Here is a 12,197-nt window from a genome sequence, read left to right on the forward strand (position 1 = left end):
ACAGTAAATGAGATCAGATCACAAGGCTACTGGATTCCAGGAATGAGCAGAGCAGTAGCATCCCATGTGCATCACTGTGTGACTTGTCGTAAGCTCAGGAGACCCACAGAAGAACAAAGAATGGCAGATCTCCTGTCAGAGCGTACAAATCCATCCCCACCATTCACATACTGCGGTATGGACTGCTTTGGTCCCTTTGTTACTAAGCAGGGTAGGAAGGAACATAAAAGGTACGGCCTCATCTTCACATGTTTCAGCTCCAGAGCTATTCATATAGAAATGCTAAATGACATGTCTACAGATGCCTTTATCAATGGCCTGCGCTGTTTTGTTGCATTACGGGGAGCAATTACACACAGTACTATTGAAAATATTTTTTATTTATAAAATACTACTCATACAAAAAAGACATTATATCAGAAGAAGTTGGTAATGATTGGACAGTTTATATGATGAAGGCATATTACCCCCCCCCCCCCCCCCAAGTTAAACAGCTTACAAACACTTCTCAACTATACAGCTGCTAACACATATGGCTGATATAACATTTACCATTGTCAATGTTCAACGTGTCATTCATTGTGTGTCAGTGTGTGTGTGTCATTGTGCTGGTCTGTCCAGGTTTGTATCCCTTGGCGATGCGTGCCAGCTCTCTCTTGGTCTCCCAGCGGTGCATGGTAGAGGTCCATCTCTGCCAGTCTGGTTCCACACTGTCGCTTGCTGGCTGCAATGATGACAACAACCAAATAGGCGGTTATCAATTTAGCAACCGTAGCAAAACACTGCAAACACCTAGCGACTACAGCCACTGGGCAAACATGGTTAGAAAAAAACCACAACCAGCCTCTGCTCAGACTCATCCTGCCTCACACACAGCCCTTGCACAGACTCATCCTGCCTCACACACAGCCCTTGCACAGACTCATCCTGCCTCACACACAGCCCTTGCACAGACCTCGCCATTTTTACAAGGATTTAAGGGATCCAATTTGGGGGGGGGAAACACCAGGCTTTCTGGTAGTGATGCACATACTACAGTAATGTAGCCAATGGACATACAAGTACCTATGTACAAGTACTAATATAACACAGGTTGCTCAATAGTCATGATATGTTCCTATATTAGCAGCGTTTCTCAGGCTGGTTGTACTGGTTTGGCCCAGAATGCTGGTTATGAGTTCCCTCAACTCAACACTCCACATTATACATTCTGTCAATGTTTCTCTCTCATGCTCAGAAATAAGTCGGACACATTCGATTACAATTGTGAAAGGCCTTGATTTTCGCAACTGAGAAAATGTTCGGGTTCTAAAAGAAAAAACTTGGGGTTGTGCAATCAGCAAAGGCTGTCTGGGAATCTGAAAGCAGTTAAATATTTGATAACATAATGACCAGTTTTATCTTCTCCACATATTTAACACAATATTGCCACTTGCTGTGTAAACTGCAGCATGCAGTTCTCAGTGGTATTATTGATTAGGTGTTTTTAAGCCCATTTAATTCACTGTGTTTACAAAATAAATCTACATAATAGTTGAAGAATCATTAAACTACCGAGTAATGTCTGTATAGAAGCTAGAAATAGACTGGAATAAGTGTGGGACCTTTTAGAAGTGTGGTCACAGCACGAGTACCTTCCTGCGGTGTCTGGATGAGGGGGTGCGCTCGCCGTCTTTAGCGCTCCCTGGGGAACGCAGCCTGCTCTGCTGTGGTTCCTCCCCCGGAGTCCTGGTTCTCGGGACGTCGAAGTTGGAGCGAAACCAGTGGTGAGCCTCCAAGTTCTCAGAGATCTACAGATATGAATGTTTAGGTCTGAACTTGGGTGGGAGGGGTAACACGACACTCCCCACGCAGCGAACCCACTAAAAGTGTACATCGAGTGGAAAACTAAGGACGAATGAGGAAAAAAAGTGGGTGACAGAGGTCGCCTCGTACCTGCTGGGACTCCAGACTCACGTCCCATAGCTTCTGCTCGGCCTCATCCTTGGCCTCCTGCAGCTTCCGAATCTCCTCCTCCAACCTCTGAAGATTACATTTACATTTATGCATTTAGCAGACGCTTTTATCCAAAGCGACTTCCAAGAGAGAGTAAGATACAGATACACACACCGCTTTAATTAACCCTTGTGTTATCTTCGGGTCATTCTGGCCCATCAGTCATTGTGACCCACCGTCGTATTGCGACAAATTTACCTCCTACAAAAACAAAGTGAAGCATTTTCTTTTAACTGTCGGGCTGTCTCAGACCCCCCACATTGCAATGGTTAAAAGAAAATAATTGTTATTTGTTTTTGTATTGGGTAAAATTGGGTAAACACAACGGTGGTTCGTTATGAACCTTTGGGTCATGTGACCCGAAGGCAGCACAAGGGTTAAGATGCTGAACCACACCCGTTATAGGAGCCAAGTCCAAATTCATTGATCCTATGTACGGTGCAACAGAATGGGATTGTACGCGTAACAAACACTAGGCCAGAAGTCCTTAAAAAACTTGCACGTTTTATTGCCCAAGAAACAAAAATGGCAAAAACTTGAAGAAAGGTCTTTACATCAATGAAGTGTATTTTCATAAATACCTTAATACAACTTCAGTTTATAAATCCTTTCAAAATCAACCTTTTTACGTGCGTTCTCAACGGTAAAATAACCATTTCTTGTTCCATGCAGCTTGCCTCAATTAACCTCGCAGCCTGGTCGAACTTTCTAGAACTTTTTTTTTGCTGCAGAGGCGTCCCGCATAGCATACCAAACATGTAATAGAACAAACATAAATGAAATAAGTAAAAGTATATACACCTTATACATAGCAAAGACATACATACATACAATTACACCGTAAACCTGTAATAATTAAGAGTACAGAAAATAACAGGCAATTAATATTAATTTACTTAAATGACAAATCATTGAATTGGCTCTTACACCCGTGTTTCCTTCATTGCTGTTATTCCTCCTTCCGACCTTTCCTTGTCTCCTACCCCCGAAGACTGGGAGAGTTTATCGTGTTATCCTTGTTAACTTGGCTCGGTGAACCTTAACGTTTCATGCAGGTTTTCTAGTTTACCTGACACTTGTCCTGCATCGCCAGTCTCATCTCCCTCTCTGCCTCTAGCTCCCCCTCCTGGCTGAATGACAGTCGCTGCAGCTCCCTCTGGAGGGAAGTGGTCTCACTGCGGAACTGCTGGATCTGCTGGCCCTGCACACCAGCACACAGTGCTCATAGAGTGTGTGTGTCTGTGTGTGTGTTTTACATGTGCGTGAGAGACTGCCTGAATGTTTATGGTATCTGTGTGTGTCCTACCTGCTCAAGGTTCTTCCTCTCATACTCTTCCTTAAGAGCTTCCACGTTCTTCAGCTCCACCTCCATGTTCTGTCCATGAAGGAAGGAAGAAACAAGAGAAGGAATCAGGCAAGGACACGCACTAGGAAGAGATATTATCAAGGTACGGTGCCACAGTCACTTCCTGTAATGCTGTACTGGGCCTGTGTATCAGATTATGGTTCATAAAAAAGTGTGAACTACCTTTAGTTTGTGGGAGTTAATCAGCACAGCTCTGCTCTCCAGGTGTTGCTTTAGCTGGGTCTTCTGATCTTTAATACGGTCTCTCTGATTGGACACCATCTTCTCCAGCTCAGACACCTTCTCCCGAAGCTCCCGATTGGCTCGGGAAAGGTCACCTGACTTGGCAGAAGAGTCTTCCAGAGCCTTTTTTAACTGATGGGTAACAGCAAGGAAGTGAGTGGTAGAAGAGTGTGTGTGTGTGTGTGTGTGTGTGTGTACATACCTCGGAGATCTCTGTTTTAGACACCTTCCTCAGAGAGTCCTTCTCTTTACTCATGTGATCCAAATGCTCAGAAAGTTGACCAATCTGTGCCCTGGCCTCGTGTAGCTCCGCCTCTCTGAGACACCACACGCACACACACTTGTCTTACTCAAACAAAGCTCTTATAAACACACATACAGCATTTCCATCATTACAGCCAGTCTTTACCTCTGTAAGACAGTATTCTGGTGATGGTCTCTAGCCATGTCAAGCTTCCCCTGCAGGGTAGTGTTGGCCAACACAGCTTGCTCTAAACTCAGAGCTAGTTTTTTGTTGTCCAGCCTGGCCATGTCTAAGGTTTCTCTCAGGGGTCCCAGCTAGATAAATTGGAACAGTGTATCCTTGTCAGTCATCATGGTTATCATATCAGTCAATACTGGGCAAGTCAATACACAAGGTTGTCTGTGTGTGTTCTTAAATCAGGAGGAAGGTGATGGCTAGGTTAGGTTGTGCAGTGGGGCATCACTTTGTTTCTCTTTGAGCGAGTGGTTTGCAGGATGACTTGCAGATTCTTCACCTCTGTCTGTAGTCTCCCGACCTCTGTCTGACCCTGCAGTCTGGAGTACAGGCATCAAACATACACACACTCACTGACACACGTATTCACAAACCAACACACATACTCACTCACTCACTAACACACACACACATAGACATAGACTTAAGAACAGACACACGTACACAAACATACACAAAGATACCTACTTGTCTCTCCTGAGCGCGACCAGCTCCTGTTCCTGCCCCCCCAGCTCCTGCTGCAGGCTCTCTGTGCTGAGCTGGAGTCTGGCATGGGAGGCCATGACCCCCTCCAGGGTCTGGGTCAACGTGCCCCCACCCTGGGAGGAACCCCCCAGCTCACCCTGCTGGAGCACGGGAACACAGCACACACACACACGATGATAAGGAACGATGACGGACTGGTCTCCTAACAATAACCCCCTCCCTGTCTCCCTTGAGTTGTGAGTGGACAGAACAGGCGGAAGTGACACGGCCGCCACAACGCGACTCCACACTCAGCTTTTGCCTATCCAAAGGCATTGTATTGAGGTGACCCCCCCCCCCCCGTGTTGACCTCTGACCTTGTCCCTGTGCTGCTCCTGCAGACGGGAAAGCTGTTCCCTCGACCTCTGGAGTGCCGACACGGCGCGCTCCCTCTCCGCCAAGGCCACCGCCAACACCCCCCGCTGGGCCTGCACCTCCTCCCCGGTCTGGGGATGGAGGGTTGTTGGAGAAGGATTAGATAAAGGGGGGCGGGGGTGAGATAGAGATACGAGCGTGTTAGGACAGCTACTGTACTATAATGTCATAGAGATGTAATGGCTGTACTGTTAGTGTTGCACGGGGCCTGGTCGAATACAGACCGTTCCTTGACTCGGACCACTGAAATACTGTGAGCACGACGCACTGTCCTTGAATATCTGCTGTACTATATATCTGCACGTCTATGTATGTCACTTTGGATAAAAGGGTCGGATTAATGAATAACACTTTGTTGCATTAGACATGTTTACTAGAGAGGTTACTACGAAGGTCTACCTGTTTGAGTTGCTTCTCCAGCTTATGGCAGGATGTCTTCCATGTACTCAGTTCAGCGCTAGCCTATGCAGGAGAGAGGACAACAGATGTCCGTTAGTAGGCAAGCTTGTATGCAGAAAGTGTGTGTGCGCGTGTGTGTACCTGCGTGTACTTGTTCTCCAGACAAGTGCTGGCCTTGTTTTGTTGCACAGTTTCTACCTGGGCATCCTTCAGAGCTTGTAGCTCCTCCTCAAGATGATCCACCCTCTTCTAGTGGGACAAAAGCCAACGGAGGAGAGCAGCGTTGTTGAATGGACGACAAATATGGCTGAACGACCAGTGGTGTGGCAGCGTGGCAGTGTGTTATAGGGTCATATGGGATCTCTTTACCTGTAGTTTTCCTTTCTCATAAGCCAGCTTGCTCTTGTTGTCAGTAAGCTCCTCCAGCATCTGTTCCACCTGCTGCTGTGCATGCTGGGTAAAAGAACAGAGAAGACAAAAGGGAAGGAGAAAAGGAAGACAAGAAATGAATATTACCTATATACGCGACAGGATGTGGCAACAATATATGAGCAGTGAAGAAAGTAAGTTGCCAATAGCACAACTCAAGGTATTGCATTCAGCACTAGCACAACTGTAGAACAACTCCAGGAAATCCCTGCAAAGGGCACCCCTAAAGGGCACCCCCGCAGCGGCCCATATGAACATCAGTTTATTTTCAGTTGAAACAAAGCAAAGAAAATTTGTAACTGTATTCACCATTCCCCCTTTGAAATTCACAGAACACAGGCTTGACGTGACTTCCCACCTGTTGGTGCTCCATTGCTGCCAACTTTCCCATGAGCCTCCTGTTCTCTCCTTCCAGTCTCTGCAAGGTGGAGCTCAGAGTCTCCGCCTCCCGCTGTCAATCATAGAAAAGCCAGAACACCATTGGTCAGAGGCCATTATTGAAGAGATGGTCCTTGGTTAGCTAATGAAGTGTGAATTCTAAATGCCCTATCACACAGCTATGAGCTGACACTAAATTCTGATTTGATGTTGCACGGTCAGTACCTTAGTCTCAGTGAGTTGACGCTCCAGTGAGCTCCTCTCTCCCTCAAGCTTAGCGACCACTACACATATCTGAGAGACAAAAATTAAATAAGAGACACCAAAATAAACCCCATGTGCTACACAGGACAAACGTTTTGAGTTTCAGGAGATATTATAAACTGACATCGGTACCTCCGTTTTAGCAGAGTCCCTGTTTTGTCTCATGACATCTCTGTCTTTTTGGGCGGTCTTCAGCTCCCCCCGTAACCTCTCAATGGTACGCTCCAGCAGTTCCCTCTGAGTGACAGCTGTCTCCTGGGTAACCGTGGAACTCTGAACAAGCAGGGTGTGGTCATCTTTCAGAGTCTCCCTATGGAGATCAATTGTTCCTATTGGTTGATGTGTTTTAGCACAGGTATTTGGATAAATAAAGTGCTCGAACAGGATCATATCATGCTATCACTTCCAACAAGCACCCACAGCTCCGACTGCAGTTGAACCTTCTCCGACAGAGCCCTCTTCAGTTCCCCTTGGATGTTGCGTCTGGCTGCCTCCAGTATTAGGTCTTGCTCTTGTATCTGCTTGACCACGCGGCCTCTCTCCGCCTGAAATAGAGACACAGGCCATTAGCGTGAGCATGCTTGTGTGTCTGAGCATGTGGTGATGTGTGCAGAGGCGGTACCTTGATGCTTGCTTGGTGTTCCGTCTGTAGCCTGGTGTTCTCCACTGTGACAGAACGTAGGGCAGCACTCAGTTCAGAGCACTGGTTCTCCAACTGGTCATTCAGACTCTGTGTATAGTACCAGGACCGAGAGAGGGTGCCAGAGAGAGAACAAGCGAGACAGCACTAGCACTATACTTTCCACAGACATAAATCTGTTTATACCAGGTGCTGTAACACCAGTGTTGTACAGTAGAACAGGGTGCGGTGCTGACCTGTAGTTTGTCTGCAACTGCTCTCAGCTCCACGCCATCCTTCAACAGCCAGCTGTTCTCCTGCTGCTGCTTCTGAAGGGCCAGCCGTGCACTCTACACACACACCCACACCCACACACACACACACACACACACACACACACACACACACATGAACCTCCAATTATGCATTCACACACACACACACTATGTGGATCGTTTGCTTTCACTTCATGTTTACTTACTTTCAGTTCATTAGTCAATTCAAACACCAAGGAATCTTTCACCTCTGTGAATAGAAAATTAGGACATCAAGATATTAAGACAAAAGTGAGCAAGAAAATTTGGAAACAATCAAAATCGTTATCCCACACAATGCAGTTCTACGTCCTGACCAGTCTGATCCTTGAGCTGCTGACACTCCTCTTGCAGTCTCCGCCCTCTCTCCTCCTCTTCCTGTAGTCTTTCTCTGATAGACTGTGCGTCAGAACCAAGGGCTTTGCAGTGTTCCTGTACCATCTGAGCCTGGGGGGGGTGGGGGACCAGAACAATGAGTTGTACTTTTAGTTCACGTTTTAGTTTTTCTTTCTTTAGTGTTGCTTCTGCCCAGCATATTTTGATTCATAAATACCTGTCTTCTCTCCTTCTCCACCACTCTCTCCATCTCCTCCACCCTCTGAAGGAGCTCACTCTGGGATTTGAAAGCCTTGAAAGAGCGAGCAGACTCCTGGGTCACCTGATCCTCCATCTGAGACAGGCAACCGCCATGAAGGACAACATTTGGTGATTATGGCTGGGAAATGAAACACAAGTCGGTTTTGGTCTTAAAATTGCTGAATCACCTCTGTCAGTTTCTCGCTCATCTGGACTTTAATCACCTTCAACTCCTCAGCAGCCAAAGCCACATCCATCTACGTCAACACAAACAAGGAATGTCATTAAATCAGGAAGTTATAATTGTGTCGTTAAAATAGGATGGCCATTAGCATTCCCCAGCACATCCTCAAGCAGCAAGTCTTTTGTTCAATACTTATTGTTTTGTAGTAGTAACTAAATATAAATATGTACTGTGGATTGAGTTGTAAGCTACCTTGGTAGTGGTGGCCTGCTCCAGGGCCTCAGCCAGCCTGTGGACCTCCTGCTGGGCCTCATCTCTGTCCACACAGGCCTGACAGAGCTGGTCCCTCAGTTTCATCACCTCCCTCATGGAGGTCCTCTGCTCCTCCTCGCTCTCCTGCTGCAGTACTGCCAGCTGCTCCTTCAGGCGGGCTGGACACACATAACACACATATATGGTACAGATAGACACATAATTGAGCTTTAAACGACAGCTGCCTAGACATTCAAGTCCAGTCTGTTTACTTACTTTTCAAACGACAATTTCTGTCAGTAGAGTTTACCTGAGTGCGACGGGTCCATCTCTCTCTCTGTCTCCAGGCGGAAGGTGGTGAGCTTGAGGGTTTGCAGCAGACTCTCCACCCTACACACTCTGCTCACCAACGAGTTGCACTGGCGCCACAGAGTCCCCTCGACCCCCTCTACTCCCCCGAGTATTCGCCTCATCTTCAGGGGGCTAACAGGACGCTGGACGTCCACCGGCTCCAGCAGCCGCTCTCTGGAGACCCCTAAACTGTTCATGTCTTTGATGAGAGCTTCGGCCTGCTCCTCGGCCACCAAAAGGCGCTGGTGTAGTAAGGACAACGCCTCTGGAGTCGAGGGACCCACATTCAGGGACGGAATCACTATGCGGGACATTGCTGGAGTAACAAGAGGTACCGATTACAATACAAGCACTGCAGGCACGATGCTTTCCCAGGCGCGCTACATGCTATGCCAGCGTGCTGTGGGATCATTGGCTTCATTTTCATACATCACTCTTAATGAATATATGAATGAAAATAACTTGCGGCCTATTTCATATCTATTTACTTGAGTTGACAAAAGGAAGACAAACTGTCAGGAAATTAAGTTCGCCAACGTCGTAAACTAAGATCGGAGTGAGCGACATCACAACAAATCACAGCTATGTCTGTGACTGGCTTGAGGGTAAATGAATCGAGCAACATTGGCTTGTTAACAACAACATTACGTGCATAGTAATTATTAGCATTTATTAAATAACTAAGGAAAGACATGGGTTTCACAAATGTTTAAAATAAGCCACCGACTTTAAGGAAAACTCCTTACCAGAAATTGCCCGCAGTTACTTCCTGCCCGTTTCTATGGAGACGCGTGCAGTCCCCCCCCTCTATTCAAATCGACCGCTCCTCAAGTGATTCATCATAAAAGTTCCATTGTGCACACACAGATGGCAGTCTGAACCATAGACATATATGAACAACACCTCAAATGTTGCCTCGGCTTTTATAATGCCATTGACAAATGACTGTTGTTGTTCTTTATTTGAATTTTCAAACAGACTATTTCCAGTAAATACCAATGCCAGCACAAATATTATAATTATGTTAGATAATAATGATTTAACTAGAGAGGGTACCATGTCTGGGGAAATTGTGAGGTGAGCTTGCGTCAGTTGCCGATTGGTCCGTTATGTTACTGACATTTTACAACTGATATCTGTATATTTTAAATAAGTAGGCCTATGCCTACTTATTATTTATACAGATGGAATAGATTAAAAAGCATATATTTGTTGCTACTCATTTACACTAAAAAATACAAAGATTGAAGTGTAGAATGCCTCTACACTTCAATCTTTCTACTATTTTTCTCTGGTGACGATACACGGGCATACTGTCTGGGGCCCGTTCTCCGTACGTCGCTACCGTAACCAGTTAGCTGGATTTGATTGTTGACGATTTGTCATGATCTTGGATTGTTTGGTTCTTCGAAGCTCATTCTGGACTTGCTGTCATAGCAACAAGTACTTTAGCTTAAACCTGCTCGGGAGCAGGCTTATTTTATGTAAACAAGATTTGATTGCGACTTTATCCACAAGTATCCTGGGGTGGTTGCTGGGTAAACGCAGAGAATAGGTGCGTTCGACATGGACTGCGGCTGCATGAAACGACCGGCGAGAGTAGCCGCTTGCAGTCGGGGAGGAGTTGAAAACGGCTATGTAAAGTCGGACATTCCAGCTTCTCGTGGTTTGCTGCGTTGACGTCAGTCATGGCCGATCAAGCGCTGTTTGCTTACTTTACTTTATTTATAATTAAACTTAGTTAACTTTCCGTTAGTGAAGAGGCGGACTAAAACCCTTTCTTCAACACATTTTTAATTCAATTAAACTGTTTGGAAACTGAAAATGTCAGAATAATTACAAAACACGCGTCAAAGTTGTCGTGTGTGAGTCTGGCCAATCATGAAATAGCTGTGTCGTCATGCAGTGCTTGACGTCCCGTGCAGTTGCTCTTGAGAAAATGCGCTCACTATGGCAAGCCTTTTTAACATTTAAAAGCTAAGTTTGACTATCCGGAATTAACATTGTAGATATCAACAACGTCTTTCTGACTAGTCGTAATTACATTTTGACTAGGCAGAATGAAAGTTACAGATATCTCAAATTTCAGATATCTCTAATCAAAATTAATTTCAAGATATCTATAACTTGATAATAGATATCTACAATTAAATTATGACTATCCCTAACTGCAGTTAAAGATATCTACAACGTCATTTTGACTAGTCATAATTCCAGTTACAGATATCTACAACGTAATTTCGCCTAGTCAAAACTTAATTTAAGATATCTCAAAATGAACATGTAGATATCTTGAATTGAGGTGAATTAAAGATATCTTGAACTGGAGTTATGACTAGTCAGAATCAAATTGTAGATATCTCAAACTGGAATTACAGATATCTACAATTCAGTTGCGGATATCCGTAATTCACATAGTGGATATCCGCAACTGAATTGTAGATATCTGTAATGATAAACCCCATACAAATGAATGTCAAAAGTGACGTCATTTGTCCTAGGAAGAATGTCTTTGTGGATATCTGAAATGACAATTATGGATAGGAAGAATGTAATTGCGGATATCTGAAATGTTCTTTTTGACTAGGCAAAACTGAATTACAGATATCTGCAACACATATCCAGTCTAGCTGTTAAATGTTAAAAAGGCTTGCCATACTCGGCTACACAGCCGGAAGTTCTCGAATCGATCTCACGGTACTTTGATGGCTACGTCACCGTGACCTAGCCTCGGCGCCGTCTCAAGTCGGACAAAAAGTCTAACCAGAATTCACTGTTTCAAGTCAGCCGCCTGCAGCCGGCTGCAGCGCTGCGTGAAGTCAGGTCATGTCGAACGTACCTAATGTCTAATAAAAAACAGGCTCTGGTAAACGTTTGTGGGCGATACTTCCGGTGGAGTACTTCCGGTGGAGGATAATCACATCGCTGCTGTTGCCGGTTAATATTATGGCTTTAAAAAGCTCGGGAACAACGTGTGCCGTTCGCGGGTGTACTTACAACCGGACAAAACTAAACAATTGGTTGAAATTGGAGTGTTTTGACCACAAGCCAAAAAAGAAAATAGAGTGTTCGTGCCCGAAATGGTACAGCTTCCATCCACTGCCCAATGACGACGACGAGGCTAAAAGAAATTGGCTGAAAAACCTAAACTTAAAACATCCTCCGAAATATTGTTATGTCTGTTCGTTTCATTTTGTGGACAAAGCGCCAACTGAGGAAAACCCTTACCCAACGCTTTATCTGGGTTATGAGAAGCCACCTGAGATGAAACGCCGAAGAGTCGTCAGGATGATCGCTGACAGTCAAGTCGCAACAACAGGTAGGCTTGACCATAGAGGCCTTTATATCTATGTGCTTGACGGCTAAATTTGGTATTGACGCATTTTCATGCAGTGGTGATACAGGAAGACTGTCACAGACATGTCTTCAGGGGCGGTTTTAGGCACGGGCGGACCGGGCAGCCGCCCGGG

The 12,197-nt window shown here is 45.5% G+C and overlaps 1 protein-coding gene across 6 annotated transcripts; it reads right to left on the reverse strand.

The window, feature by feature from the left end:
* Positions 1–466: 466 nt before the first annotated feature.
* On the reverse strand, positions 467–9,568 carry ccdc150 (coiled-coil domain containing 150). Of its 6 annotated transcripts, none has more exons than XM_062473744.1 (27): positions 9,474–9,568; positions 8,687–9,043; positions 8,377–8,555; positions 8,129–8,197; positions 7,918–8,034; positions 7,682–7,811; positions 7,532–7,575; positions 7,308–7,400; positions 7,054–7,161; positions 6,852–6,976; positions 6,564–6,741; positions 6,393–6,461; positions 6,148–6,240; positions 5,730–5,813; positions 5,502–5,609; positions 5,361–5,423; positions 4,904–5,032; positions 4,530–4,687; positions 4,342–4,381; positions 3,993–4,141; positions 3,786–3,900; positions 3,524–3,715; positions 3,302–3,370; positions 3,065–3,196; positions 1,936–2,022; positions 1,635–1,790; positions 468–724 (listed from the first exon to the last, which is right to left on the reverse strand). In XM_062473744.1, the coding sequence occupies exons 2-27, from the start codon at positions 9,039–9,041 to the stop codon at positions 587–589; spliced, it is 3,180 nt and encodes a 1,059-aa protein (XP_062329728.1). In that variant the 5' UTR covers positions 9,042–9,043; positions 9,474–9,568; the 3' UTR covers positions 468–586. The 6 variants fall into 6 exon arrangements, with proteins under 6 accessions (XP_062329731.1, XP_062329728.1, XP_062329730.1 ...); XM_062473746.1 differs by having other exon boundaries at positions 469–724; positions 4,291–4,381; positions 5,559–5,609; XM_062473741.1 differs by having other exon boundaries at positions 469–724; positions 4,291–4,381.
* Positions 9,569–12,197: the final 2,629 nt, after the last annotated feature.

The sequence above is a fragment of the Osmerus eperlanus genome, chromosome 11, assembly GCF_963692335.1.
Source record: "Osmerus eperlanus chromosome 11, fOsmEpe2.1, whole genome shotgun sequence".
NCBI classification, from domain to species: domain Eukaryota; kingdom Metazoa; phylum Chordata; class Actinopteri; order Osmeriformes; family Osmeridae; genus Osmerus; species Osmerus eperlanus.

Excerpts from the sequence above, each read along its gene's own strand:
- ccdc150 (XM_062473741.1), bottom strand. The coding sequence starts at position 9,041 with ATGTCCCGCATAGTGATTCCGTCCCTGAATGTGGGTCCCTCGACTCCA. Across the intron at positions 8,198-8,376 it reads AGCAGGCCACCACTACCAAG|ATGGATGTGGCTTTGGCTGC; the intron begins GTAGCTTACAAC and ends GTGTTGACGTAG. Across the intron at positions 3,716-3,785 it reads CTAAAACAGAGATCTCCGAG|TTAAAAAAGGCTCTGGAAGA; the intron begins GTATGTACACAC and ends GTTACCCATCAG.